General features: G+C 53.3%; 1 protein-coding gene across 1 annotated transcript in view; it reads right to left on the minus strand.

Annotated features, from left to right (window-relative positions):
- LASP1 (LIM and SH3 protein 1) overlaps positions 1-13,855 on the minus strand; it is a 40,304-nt gene that overhangs the window by 3,269 nt on the left and 23,180 nt on the right. The window contains exons 5-6 of the mRNA XM_079797457.1: positions 3,100-3,247; positions 2,640-2,743 (exon numbers count right to left, since the gene is read on the minus strand). Of these exons, the coding sequence (XP_079653583.1) occupies positions 2,640-2,743; positions 3,100-3,247 (252 nt within the window). The remainder of the gene's footprint in view (positions 1-2,639; positions 2,744-3,099; positions 3,248-13,855) is intronic.

A 13,855-nucleotide genomic window follows, 5' to 3' on the forward strand; every position in this document is an offset into this window, starting at 1 on the left:
CGGCCAATTTATGCGTCTCTCTCACAACGGTGTTTCTCTCTCCCTCTCCCTTCCTCTCTCTCTAAAATCAGTAACAACATAGCCTCAGGCGAGAATTTAAAAGAATAATAATTAATAAAATAAAAGGCAGGCACAAGACAGGACCTGGGTTTACAATAGCCCTGCTCCACCTGTCAAAGCAGGAATGCAGGGAGGTCCCATGGACATGATGCCAGTTAGTGCTGCAAAATATGCCCTGTCCGCTGTTATCTGCATTATCACGAGCACCAGTCTTCCTTTTCCGAAGCTGTGATCAGTCTGGCTTCACTCCCAAGCTCAGGACAAAGACCTATTCTTGGGAGAAAACTCTCCAGGTGACACGAGAGAGTTCCACCTTGCAACTTCAGCCAAATTCTTATCCTTAAGCACGTGAAATCCAACTGTGGCCTTGGAGGTGGATAAGGTTCTAACATACTCTGACCTTACTGCCCTTGATGTTGACTTATCTCTGGAGGTCAGCTCAGCCTTTGTGGCTGCCCAGGCCAGGCCCTGGGGACTGCACGGGGCCAGCAGTGGGGCCCCATTGCCAATGGGTCGAGGGCTAGGTGCCCCTGGGGGACCTCCCGTATCCACTGTTCCACCCCACTGCCAGGACCCTGCTCGGACCTCTTTCCAGTCTCCGGTCTGGTCTGTCCCCTCCAACTGTTCATCCATCGTCATTTCAGGGAAACTTTCCAAAATGCAAACTGGATCGTGTTACTCCCTGGCTTTAAATCCTTCAAAGGTCCCCATCCTCTTGAGCACCAAATTTCAAACTTTTCCCCCCAAGCAACAGAAACCTACTCCATGAGCCCCCACGTCTATGGGATGAGGATCCCAGGCCTCACAAGGTGACCTTGGCCTCTCATATTACCCATCTGCCTGTATCTTCTGTGCCCACATTCTGCAACAGCCTCCTAACTCATCTCCCCGTTTCCACCCTCAGCTTTCTACTGCCTCTTCTCAACACGGGTTAGCGCAATCTTTGAAAAACACAGGTCAAACCCGTCACTCTGGATAGCTCACCGGTCCCGAAGGCCTTCCAGTCCCAAGTCCCTACGTAATCTGACCTCATCTCCTATCCTCTTGCCCTCTCTAGTCCTCTTAGCCTTCCTGCTGGTCCTTGAACTTTCCTAGCACATTCCTGCCTCAAGGCCTTTGCATCACTCGCTCCTTCACTTTATTGAGGACTTGAGGACTTTGCTGCTCTCTCCCCTTACCCTGCTGTCTTTTTCTTCACTATCTGGCCTGGGAATGAAAGCTGCAAAGGTGGTCTTTTCTTATTGATTTCAGAGAGGAGAGGGAGAGAGAGAAAGAGATAGAAACATCAATGATGAGAGAATCATTGATCAGCTGCCTCCTGCATGCCCCCTACTGGGAGATCGAGCCCGCAACCTGGGCATGTGCCCTTGGCCAAAATCGAACCTGGGACCTTTCAGGCCACAGGCCAATGCTCTATCCACTGAGCCAAACCGGTTAGGGCCAAAAGGTGGCCTTTTATTCAGAGCTATCTCTCTCCTGTCCAGGACATGCTTAGTGTGTGCAGGACCGGCTACTTGATTTCTCTGAGTATTGTCCCCCCTGCTCCTACGTGAGCTACGCAAATGTCCAGCACCCAGAATAGAGGAGCTGAGCTCAGCCAGGAGCCGAACAAGGGCGGCTCAGCCACAGCTGTGGGTAGCAGGACTTACAGCCCAGGAACTTCAACTCTAAGGACCAGTAGGAACACCTCACTTCCCACTCATCACGTATTCAGCAAAGTCGACAAAGTGCCGCTTTGTGCCCAGCTCAGAGCCAGTGAACCAAAGGGACAGTGTCCTGCCTGCACGAGCTTCCAGTCCAGTGGAGGACGCAGACAGAAGCTAATAAACAGAGACCTGTTTTAGGCTGGAAAGAGGGGCGTGACAGAAATGGCAGGGGAGACTCACTTGGCATGAGGTGGTTTGGGAGGGCCCCTCCGAGGAAGGAGCGGGCTGAGAACTGAAGAACACGGGGGCGGGCGGGGGGGCGGGTTGTCCCCATGAAGAGTGGGGACCAAGCACCAGGTCTGGGTGGCCCCAAGCAGAAAGGCGCTTCATGTGCTCCCAGGTAGCCGGAGTAAGATAACCTGGGCGACGGGTCTAGCTGGAGCCCAGGGCCCCTATCCCAGCCCAGGGTTCTGCCCACTAGCCCACACTTACCCTCTGCTCTAGAGGCTGAGATCCCTATCACCTGCAGGTGATGCAGAAACTGGGGTCAAAGGCCAGGAGAAGCCAGACCTGCTGGGCAGGGTTTCTAAGAAGAACCTATGACCTAGGTCGGTGATGGCGAACCTATGACACGCGTGTCAGCACTGACACACGTAGCCATTTCTGATGACACGCGGCCGCTGAGGCGGCCGCATGCCGAGGATGAAACATTTGCGAAATAACGTTTTTTCCTCAAAGTGACACACTACCCGAGTTATGCTCAGTTTTTTGGCGAAGTTTGACACACCAAGCTCAAAAGGTTGCTCATCGCTGCCCTAGGTTCTTCCCTAGGCCCACCCATCTCTCTAGGCCCACCCTTCCCTGGCTGCCCCAGGCCTCACAACCGTCCACCTCCCCCCTCCCACCTCCCCCCCCTGGGCCAGGGCTACTCACCCCGCCCCCGCCTGGGGCGCTGCGCTGTGTGGAGACTGGGGCTGCAGGCTCCTTGTAGCCCCCATAGGATGGGGCCACCTGCTGCTGCTGGGGCTGCTGGTAAACTGGAAGATGCGGGGAGGCAGGGCTCAGAAACGTCCTGACAAACCCAGCCCCTCCCAGGGCCTCCTTCCTTCCTCCCAGAAGCCCGCAGTCCTGCTCAAGGCCCACTTCTCAAAGGCGAAGTCTGAGTGCGCACACATGCAGGAGTCATGTATTCTACAGCAAGGGCGGTACCCCCCCTCATCCCCCTGGGGCCCAGCAGAGGCCCTGCCCCCAGCGCTCATGCCCTCTGGGGGATGAGACCTGACTGTGTGTGTGTGTGTGTGTGTGTGTGTGTGTGTGTGTGTGAATGAGGCTTCTCCCCACCCGGCAGCTGGCCCGGCCTCAGGTCCTCTACCCCCCCAGGCTCCATGCTCACCGGGGGCGCCGGTCGGGATGTGGTGAGGCTGCTGCTCCTGGGGTCTCCGGTAGCTGGTGCTGTCCGGGGAATCTCGGCGCTCCGGCTCCATGCCCTCACCCCCACTGGGGCCCATGCGGCTCTTCTCAAACTCCTCGTGGTATTTTATCTGCAAGGGCAGAAAGCACTGGGTAAAGGACCTACCGAAAACCAACCTAAGTTCCCTCCCATTGTCACCAAATCCCGGGATGAGGGAGACCCGGGGCTCCAGGCAGAGAGAGCCAGGCTCTCCTGAGGGTGCACAAGCTACATGACCTTGCCGGGCCTCCGTGTCCAACGGGACAGCGGTGTCTACCCCGGGTGAGCGGGAGGGCGCCATGAGATGACAACAGGAAGAGCCACATACACTAAAGCACCAGACACATGTGAATGGCGCCTGTGGCAGGGGCTGGGGCTCCCCACCTCCACCTGGTCCAGAGCAGCAATAGCAGCAACTCTGTTTACTGAGCACCTACTGGGTGCCAGGCACCGTGCTGCGGGTTCCACGCCCCAGCTCATTGGACCTGTCAGCACCTCCGAGGGGGCATATTACAGTCCCCCTTTAACAGACAAGGAAACTGAGGCACTGACTAGCAAAGAAAACTGCCCAAGAGCGCACACATCCCAGAGCCTGTGTCCTTAATCAGTAGGTGATTCTGCCTCTTACAGGCATGAGCAGTGGAGGCCAGAGCCGAAGGAGGCTCTGCTGGGGACCCCAGGCCTCGGGGAGATGAACCGTCAGGCCGGCGTTTTCTTGGAGATGCATTCCTCCTCTGGCTGAATTCCAAAAACGGGCAAAGAGAGGCCCGGAGAAGTCACAGGCCCCACCACGCAGCAAGAGCGGGCTGAACGGAACACGCCGAGACCCGGAGACCGCCCAGAGCTGCGTTCTCAAAGTCGGCGCTTCCGATGAGCTGCTCTCAGCCCACCTGTGCCGCTTGTCACAGAACACAGGCTCCAGGGCCTCCCACAGAATCTACAAAGTCAGGGCTGGGGTTCTGGGCTATGCCTTAAAAAAACAAAACAAAACAAAAAAACAAACTATTTTTATTTCAGAGAGGAAGGGAAAGGGAGAGGGAGACAGAAACATCAATGATGAGAGGGAATCATTGATCGGCTGCCTCCTGCACGCCCCCTACTGGGGGAACGAGCCCGCCACGCGAGCATATGCCCTTGACGGGAATCGAACCCAGGACCCTTCAGTCCACAGGCCGATGCTCTATGCACTGAGCCAAACCGGCTGGGGCTGGACTGTGCATTTTTAAAAGCTCCCCAGGTGAGCCTGCAGCAGGCTTAAGTCGGCAAACTGGTTAGTACAGGGGCCGCAGCCTGTTTGCTCAGGGCCCGTGAGCGAAGAATCATCTACTTCATTTTTTTTTAACGTTGGGGGATGGGGAGGGTCCAAGAGGGATAATATGTTGTGACACATGAACTTCCTATGACATGCAAATCTCAGTGCCCAGAAATAAAGTTTTATTGAAACAGCCACACCCATTCGTTTCCCTATTGTCGGCGGCTGCAGAGCGGAGTAGCTGCGGTAGAAGCAAATGGCCCACAAAGCCTGACGTCTTAACTCTCTGGCCCTTTAAGGGGAAAAGTCTGCTGGGCCCGCTTGCCCAAATGCTTGGGCTGCAACATGTAAAAGGTTTCAGCACAAGCCTCCCAAATGACGTCTGTTTTATAAATTAAATAACAAGTCTCACTTTACAAACATGGAAAGTAGACTATAACACGTACACACACAAAATATGACTAATAAAAGGTATGAGATGAGAAAGAGCAAGAGCCGGGCGTTCCAGGTTTTCTCCCTGCGCTCTCAGGGGCTCGCTGCCCATACCCCACCTGGCAGAGCCCTGGGTGTGTGAGCTTGCCAGAGAGGAAACCTGTGGGGAGGACAGCGAGCCGGGAGGGCGCTCAGGCCCACGGTTTGAGCGTTCCGGGAGTGCTGGGCTGGCCTGGGTGTGGGGGAGGAAGTGGGACAGAGAGACACAGACCAGCCCCCCTCACCCCCAGAGGAAACCAGAAAGCAGGACGCTGGGAAAAGCTGGTCCTATCCCAGGCCGGCCCAGGCCCTGCATTCTCTCCAGGCCTCAGACCACTTGCCTAGAAGCTGGTTCTCACTTCCTGTCCCCCAGGATCCTGCCCTGTGATTCTCCCAGTGGAGAATGGGGTGGCAGCCCCGCCAGCGTGGCTCAGTGATTTGAGCGTCGACCGAATAACCAGGAGATCGCGGGTTCGATTCCCAGGCAGGGCACATGCCTGGGTTGGGGGCTTGACCCCCACAGTGAGAGGCATGCAGGAGGCAGCCAATCAAAGATTCTCTCTCATCATTAATGTTTCTCTCTCGCGCGCGCGCCCTTCCTCTCTGAAATCAATAAAAATATTTTAAAAAAATAAAAAGAAAAGAAGCCCTGACCGGTTTGGCTCAGTGGATAGAGCATCGGCCTGCGGACTGAGGGGTCCCAGGTTCGATTCCAGTCAAGGGCATGTACCTTGGTTGCGGGCACATCCCCAGTGGGGGGTGTGCAGGAGGCAGCTGATCGATGTTTCTAACTCTCTATCCCTCTCCCTTCCTCTCTGTGAAAAAATCAATAAAATATATAAAATAAATAATTAATTAATTAAATTAAATTTTAAAAAGAAAAGAAAATGGGGTGCTGGAGGAGGAATGGGCAAGAAGGGGGGCAAAGCCTGCCCTGAGTCCTGGAGCAGAAGGAGCCTGCGATCCTGCACCCTGGAACCCCTGGCCAAGGCCTGACGAGCTGTCCAGTCCCTGGAATCCCCTCTGCCCATCCACTCCCCCAGGACAAGAGTTAGCACTAGGCTGGGCGGGGCTAACACATTAGTAACTGGGCTAATCATTTTACAAATATAAGTATGGGCTAAAGGTTCGAGGGTGTGGCCCACTGGGCACACCTACATCCAGGTCTGGCTCCAATGACGGTTCCTCGCTGCAGCCTGGGCTGGAAGGAATGGGTCCCGTCTGAAGGCAGAGAGAGCCTCTCTTAGGGGTTTGGGTCAGAACCAGCCCCCTCCTCTTCCTGCCCTTTCCCTTCATGCCAGGCCGGGACCCACACCCAAATGGTAAACGAATAGGCTGAGTCTATCCCTGAGCGGGAGGAGCCAGCGTTGACTAGAAAACCCATCAGATCTCCCCATTCCCGCTGAGAAGGACGCCCAGGGGTGAAGTTCTCAGACACAGCGTCTGTGCCTTGCTCTCAGGTTCCTAAAACAAGGAAGGACAGAAGGCGAATCTCCCCGAGCCCCATTCCCTCAGTGACCCCCCATCCAGGGATGGGTAGGGTGGGGGGGACAGGAAGAGGGGTCACCCCTTCTGAGGCCTCCAGGCTCAAAACTGCCCTTCCGACTTTTGTCCTGGGAGTGGGAAAGGTCAGCTTCCCATGTTTACTTTCTGTTAATGAAAAGAGGCCTAACCAGGCGCCGGTGACCAGGGAGAAAAAGGGCATATGTGGAGGCGGACAGGGGCCTGCATGGGCCCTGAGGGGGCCAGGAGTGGGCTGGGGGGACAGTACCCCGCATGCTAGGGGCCCGTTCTCCATCTGCATTAGTGGAGAGGGGACAGAGAGCCCTGAGAAACAGTGTGTGTCCGGTCCCAGCTCATCCAGCCAAGGTCTGGTGCCACCCCCAATCTGTATCACAAGCTGCAGCGTTCCTCTCGTGCTTCATCCCCGTGGCCTTTGCTGTGTGACCTTGGGAGAATCCCTTCCCCTCTGGGCCTCAGTTTCCTCATCTGTAAACACCATGATACCATCTGCTCCCAGGTGGCCCTGAGACTCTTGAGCATCTCTAGGAACCCAATGAAACTAGAGCTGAACGCAGATACGGATGTGTACGCCTCACAAGTGGCCAGTGGGCTTGATCTTGCTCCTTAAAAAGCCACTACATGTGGACCAATGCTTATAAAATAGGGCCAGTTGCCGAAACCGGTTTGGCTCAGTGGATAGAGCGTCGGCCTGCGGACTGAAAGGTCCCAGGTTCGTTTCCGGTCAAGGGCATGTACATTGGTTGCGGGCACATCCCCAGTAGGGGGTGTGCAGGAGGCAGCTGGTCGATGTTTCTCTCTCATCGATGTTTCTAGCTCTCTATCCCTCTCCCTTCCTCTCTGTAGAAAATCAATAAAATATATAAAAAATAGGGCCAGTTGACCCACGTGGATGGCATAGGGACAGCCTGACCATGAAAGAACCGCCCCCCCCTTTGCAGGTACCACCTCTTATTATTATCTATCTATATAAAACCCTAATATGCAAATCAGCCGAATGGCGGAACAACAGGCAGTACAACCAGTCACTATGATGCACACTGACCACCAGGGGGCAGATGCTCAATGCAGGGCCGCCCCCAGCCCGCAGGCCCCGACTGGAGGCAACAGGCGGGCGGGGCTGGTGAGCGGGCAGTGCCAGGCCAGCCAAGGGGGGTGCGAGCGGGGGTCCCTGATCGTCCCGACGGTCACCCCACAGATTGGCCCTGATCTCCAGCCAGACCTAGGAACCCTGCCCGTGCACGAATTTTGTGCACCGAGCCTCTAGTTGTTAATAACCTTCACGTTAAGTTCATAAATGCTCTTTGCACAGGACCTCCCTTGGCCCTCACGACAATCGCCCTAAAGAATAAGCCGGACAGGTACACCTCAATTCCCATTTTACGGAAGAGCAAGATGAGGCTCAGCAGTTAAAGGACTTGGTGAGGCAGAGCTTTCATTACTCAGTCAGAGCAGGGGCTGGGACCACATGTCCACGTCTGCCCCTAGCCCCGGTCATGTCTCCTGATCTGGAGGGCACCCAGGGGTGAAGTTCAAATATGAAGAGCACCCCTCTCGCTCTCGAAAGGAATGATAGTCATCAGGTCACCCAGACTTTGAGAGAAGGGAGCACCAGGCAGGCACACTCGGGAGAGGCGGCACAGAGGAGGGATGGGTGAGAAGAGGGAGGCCGCAGCTCCCTTGTGCCTGGGCCCGCCTGGACGAAAGTCAGTCCAGCGCTCTCAACCTCCCCTCCCCCCTCCCCAGCAAACGAGGAAACGGAGTTCGTGACTTTGCTGACCGACCTAATGGTCTGGGAATCCAATAGGCGCAGTAAAGGGTGTTAGCACATCCGAAAGGAAAAGAAACGTTTACCGGACTCCGAGGGCCTGGCTGATGCTGCTTCCAAGCTCAGCAAAGTGCTGATCTTCTAAGAGCTCCAAGTGGAAACCCCCATAAGTCCAGGAACACCAGCAGAGCCCCAGTTTAGGAACCGTCCTGGGCCCCCGTGGAAAGACACCACGCTCCGACTGTGCCCACGACATCCACATGAACATGGGTGGAGGGGCGCAGGCCTAAGGCCCCTGCCCACTGACCCGGGCCCTGCGAGCCAGGATGGCAGGATGACTCATTGAGGGTCCGTTCCAAAACTCAAGAAAAGACACTTTCTCTGCTCGTTGATGTTTTGGGGTTTTTTCTGAACCCCGCTGCTCTCCCGACTGCGGTGAAAACCAACGGTCTGACTCCACATGTTGCTCTCACATGACTCTACATCATGGCTAACTGGGGAACATCAGGCTTTGAACGGCACAATCAACTCACCAGCCAGGGTCTATTTTTACAACACCTCCCGTTTGTCGAGGGCCTATTTTGTGTCCTTAGATGCTTTATTCATCCTCTTTTCTCAGCCAGTCCAAGAAAAATGTATATTATCATCCCCGTTTTACAGATAAGGAAGCCAAGGCTCAAGAGATGGTTCAACGGTGGGTAAGTCAGAATCCAGTTCTAACATCAGATCCTTAATTCTCCACGAATACAGCTCCCTGTTAGAGGCTAACAATATTTTGTTCTTAAAAACAAATGGAAACCTGTGCTCAATCCCATTAGTAATCAGAGACGTGCAAGTTAAAACCACAATGAGATACCACTCCACAAAATCAAAATGGTTAAGATGAACGCGTCTAAGAATGTAGATCAATGGGAACGCTCATCACTGTTGAGATTAAGTCAGCACAGCTGCTTGGAAAACAGTTCAGCATTATCTGGGAAGGTTGATGGGACACATCGAAGACCAGGCAATTCCACTCCACACTAACACTAGGAAAACGAATGAGGATGTCTTTATTAATTAATTAATTATTCTATTTTGGGAGAGGGCCAGGGAGCATGCTGGGATAGGAACCAGGGAGCATGAAGGGCAAGGGCCAGGGGAGCATGCGGGGAGAGGGCAAGGGGGCATGCTGGGAGAGGCCCGGGGAGCATCTTGCATGAAGATGTTCATAGCCTATGAAAATGACCCAAATGCCCATCAACACCAGAATCTGGTATACGCCTAAATGGAGTACTATACAGCAATGAAAAGGAGTGAGCTACAGCTGCACACAAACACGCAGATTCAACTTTAAACCCAATGCACACAGCAAGATATAAAAGTGTACATGCTATACATACAAAATCAGTTTGAAACAAAACTGTAGTGTCTAGAAACACATAGTTACATATTAAATTATAAAGGACAGCACATACTTTCAAAAATTAAACTACAGAGTTGTCCAACGAGCCTGCCTCCAGGCCATTGGACTCTGGGGCTGGAATTTTAATTGACTTCACTGTTCACTACTGATTAGGCCCAGGCTCTAAGGACGGAAGCTAACCTAAGGAATAGAAGCAGCTGATTATTTTTGTTTTATGGAATGGTGAAGGATTTCTGCCTGTAACAAGGCTATCTCTGCAGCGTATGGTTTGATGGTCCTGCAGGACGTTAGCCAGTTCTGTATCTCCTTGTACTCAGCACTTTCCTTCACTGACAAGGCATCCCCTCTGCCTGCCATGTCCTCCAGCTGGTTCCTCATAAATAAGTTAAATGTATGGTAGATGCTCCCTGCATGAGGGATGTTTTTTAACTTGAAAACTCTATTTTACAGGGGTACAGGAATGTTCGGTTTCTTGACTTGCATATTGAGTACACACACAGGGGGTTACTGGGTGTTCTATTTCACAGAAAAAAACAAAACTGAAAGACATAAAAGTGTATACATAAAATCAACACATACGTAAATATGTAGGTAAAAAAAGCCTATGCCCTAACCGGTTTGGCTCAGTGGATAGAGCGTCGGCCTGCGGACTGAAGGGTCGCAGGTTCGATTCCGGTCAAGGGCATGTACCTTGGTTGCGGGCACATCCCCGGTGGCGGGTGTGCAGGAGGCAGCTGATCGATGTTTCTAACTCTCTATCCCTCTCTCTTCCTCTCTGTAAAAAATCAATAAAATATATTTTAAAAAAGAAAAGAAAAGCATCGCTCCTCTGCTTGAAGGCAGTGGCTCCCACGAAGGGGCCTCAGCTCGGAGCTTCCCACCCATACAGCCAGGAGAGCTCATGGCCAAAGGCCAGGACTCTGAAAGGACAAGTTCCATCCCAGAGCATGTGGCCCTGGCCTCTCCTCCCTTCAGATGCCGTTAATGAAGATACAATCGCTCACCAGATGTATAACTGCCTAGTATCTTGCCTCAAATTTTTCCACACATTCTCCATACTAAACAATGGCCCAACTTTTTAAAAAAAGCTATTTATTTGCCCTGGCCGGTTTGGCTCAGTGGATAGAGCGTCGGCCTGCGAACTGAAGGGTCCCGGGTTGGGTTCCGGTCAAGGGCACATGCCTGGGTTGTGGGCTCGATCCCCAGTGGGGCTTTCGGGAGGTAGCTGATCAGTGATTCTCTCTCATGATGGATGTTTCTATCTCTCTCTCACTCTTCCTTCCTCTCTGAAATCAATACAAAAATATTTTTTTTTAAAGTTATTTATTTGAGAGAGACAGAGACAGAGACATCAATTTGTTGTTTCACTTGTATGTACCCAAAACCTTGGCGTATCCATCAATGGTCCATCCAACTGCGCTACCCAGCCAGGGTGACAATGGTCTAACTTGTCAGCCAAACTTTACTCCATGTTCCTTAGCCACAATATAGAAAGCAAATACGTCTGCCTTTAAAGTAATAACAATGGACACTATTTATCAAGTGCCAAGCACTCGACATTTTCCTTGCAACCACCTTTTAAGGTAGGGTCTGTGGTCCCGTTTTTACAGATGAGGAAACCGAGGCTCAGCAAGGCCTGCCCAGCCCACATACCTGGGCTGCAGGCTTGATCCCCGGCCCCTGTTGGGGTATGTTTGGGAGACAACCAATCGATGTGTCTCTTTCACATCAATATGGGTTTTTTTTCCTCTCTCTCCCTCTCCAAAAATCAACGGAAAAACTATCCTCCAGTAAGGATTTTCTTAAATGCTGGTCTCTGGGTCCCACCCCTAGAGAGACTGATTCAGGCAGACTAGGGAGGAGGGCTGCGAGCCTGCATTTCCAATAAACCTTCCCCAACGATTCTAGTACAGTTGGTGGGAGGCCCACATTTGACAGACTCTAATTGCATTCACCAAAACCAAGTCTTCCAGCTTCGTGGTCACAACTCACACGTCCCAGCTAAAGCTGCAAAGGCAAAACCAGGTCAGGTTCAATTCATCTCCCCCACCTCAGAGCAGAGGACAATCAGCTAATTGCAGCCCTGTGGTTAATGATAAGATAGTTATCTGCTTAGGTGTGAATGTCTTGGCCACAGTGAGTTCTATTACCAGGACTCCTGGGACAGTAACACCTCCAATAACTGGTGAGTGGGGGAGGGAAGAAGAGCAGGTACCATAGTCTGGATGTGGAATATTCTGGAAGCCTTCCAGAAAGGGAGGCAGAAATGACTGGGCTTGCTTGTCATCACCCAACACACACACACACACACACACACACTCACATACACTTATCTGGCTCAAACCCACAGGCTAGAAGCAATGAGTGAAGGTATTCGGAGATTAGGGTTATAGACAGGGGACAAGAGTCTTCACAATGAAAAGCCAAAGAAGCTTAAGAGTCAAGATTCCAGCCCTAGCTGGTTTGGCTCAGTGGATAGAGCGTCGGCCTGCAGACTGAAGGGCCCCAGGTTCGATTCCTGCCAAGGGCACATGCCTGGGTTGTGGGCTTGATCCCCAGTAGGGGACATGCAGGAGGTAGCCAACCAATGATTCTCTCTCATCACTGAAGTTTCTAACTCTTTCCCTCTCCCTTCCTCTCTGAAATCAATAAAGAAATATTAAAAAGGGAAAAAAAAAAAAAAGAGTTAAGATTCCAGCTTTGCCCGGCCAGCGTGGCTCAGTAGTTGAGCATCAACCTATGAACCAGGAGTTCAGGGTTCGATTCCCAATCAGGCACATGCCCGGTTTCGGGCTCCATTCCCAGTGTGGGGCATGCAGGAGGCAGCCAACCAATGATTCTCTCTCATCATGGATGTTTCTCTCTCCTTCTAACTTCCTCTCTAAAATCAATAAAAATATATTTTAAAAGAAAAGAACATAAAAGATAAAATGTATCATTAAAAAAAAAAGATCCCAGCTTTGTGAGCCATTCCTGCTCTTCCCCGTTATTTCCCCCACACACACACCTCCCTCCAGCTTTCCCCTGGTGCGCTCTGAGCTGCACCCTCTTTCCCTCTTCTTTACCTTTGTCCAGGCCCTGACGTGTAAAGAAGCAACTGAGACAGATTTTCTGGGGGGAGGGCGTGGGATTCAAGCCCTGTGAGGCACGCCTTCCTAGCCCAAGGGAAGCCCTCCTTTCCCCCAAGCCTCCAATTTCAAACTGCAGGTCAACGACCTCGACCTTGCTTCGGAACCCATTCAGTGAAGTCTGCAACTAGCATCTTTACAAAATATAACAGAAAGTACCTGAAGGCCCTCCAGCAGTGAGGACTCTCTCATGAAAGTTTCGATTCTGTTTTCCCTCTAACTAAATAAGCAGGCCGGTTTGGGGAAGGGGTCTCGGTGTGAAATGTATTCCAGATGGTAGTTTGCAGTCGAAGTCTGAAAGCCATGGTCTTGGGTACGGCTGTTCCTCGAGGCGTGGGCCCTGGCTCCTAAAAGCCACCTGAGCCCCTGCTGGAGCCCAGCCAAGCTCTAAGAGCGCCCGACAACGAGGCCGGGCAGAGGGATGGGAGCCCAGGGGTGGGTGCCGGCTGGGCCACCTGAAACCCAGGTCCTCCACAGCCTCTACCGCCAGTCCCGCAGCCCAGAGTGTCACCGGGCAGCGCGCCGACCCCTTCCCGCTCCAGACACGCAGACAGCCACTTGCCCAGCCCTTCATTTGTAGGCTCTCCTGGCCCAGCTGACCGGGCACTTCCTGCAGCTCTGTGCCCCAACACCCCAAGCACAGGGCTGCAGCCCAGATTCCGTGCTGAGGCTCACAGCAGCGTCCCACCCCCACATGCCCAAAGCCCCCCGAGACGGCCTCCCCACAAGTGGCCCTAAGCGCACAGGCTGCAGGTCTACGGCTCAGCCAAGCAGGAAACTGAGGCCTGTTCCCTGGCCACAGTCCCAGGGGGCCCGGCCATCCACCGCCCACTCTCCACACCCCGCCTGGCCACAGCACATACTGCTGACCTTCCTGGGCCCAGGAGGGCCCGGGCCCGGGGGTGCAGGGCCAGCGGGCCGCGCTGGCTGGGGTTTTTACACAGGAAGGAAGAGCAAGCCACGGTGGGGGAGGAAGCGGAGGGAGGGCGGAAATGACTGCAATGTCAGCACCCAAAGGCAGACACGGAGGCTGGCCCCTCCCGTCCCTGCCACCCCGTTCTGAAGTCTTGACCTTTGTGCTCAGACAAAGCAGCCACTCTGGCCCCTAACACCCACCAGCCAGGAAAAAGCCCACGGAACGTCACAGAGGGCGG

The sequence above is a fragment of the Cnephaeus nilssonii genome (assembly GCF_951640355.1).
Source record: "Cnephaeus nilssonii genome assembly, chromosome: 19".
Lineage (NCBI taxonomy): Eukaryota > Metazoa > Chordata > Mammalia > Chiroptera > Vespertilionidae > Cnephaeus > Cnephaeus nilssonii.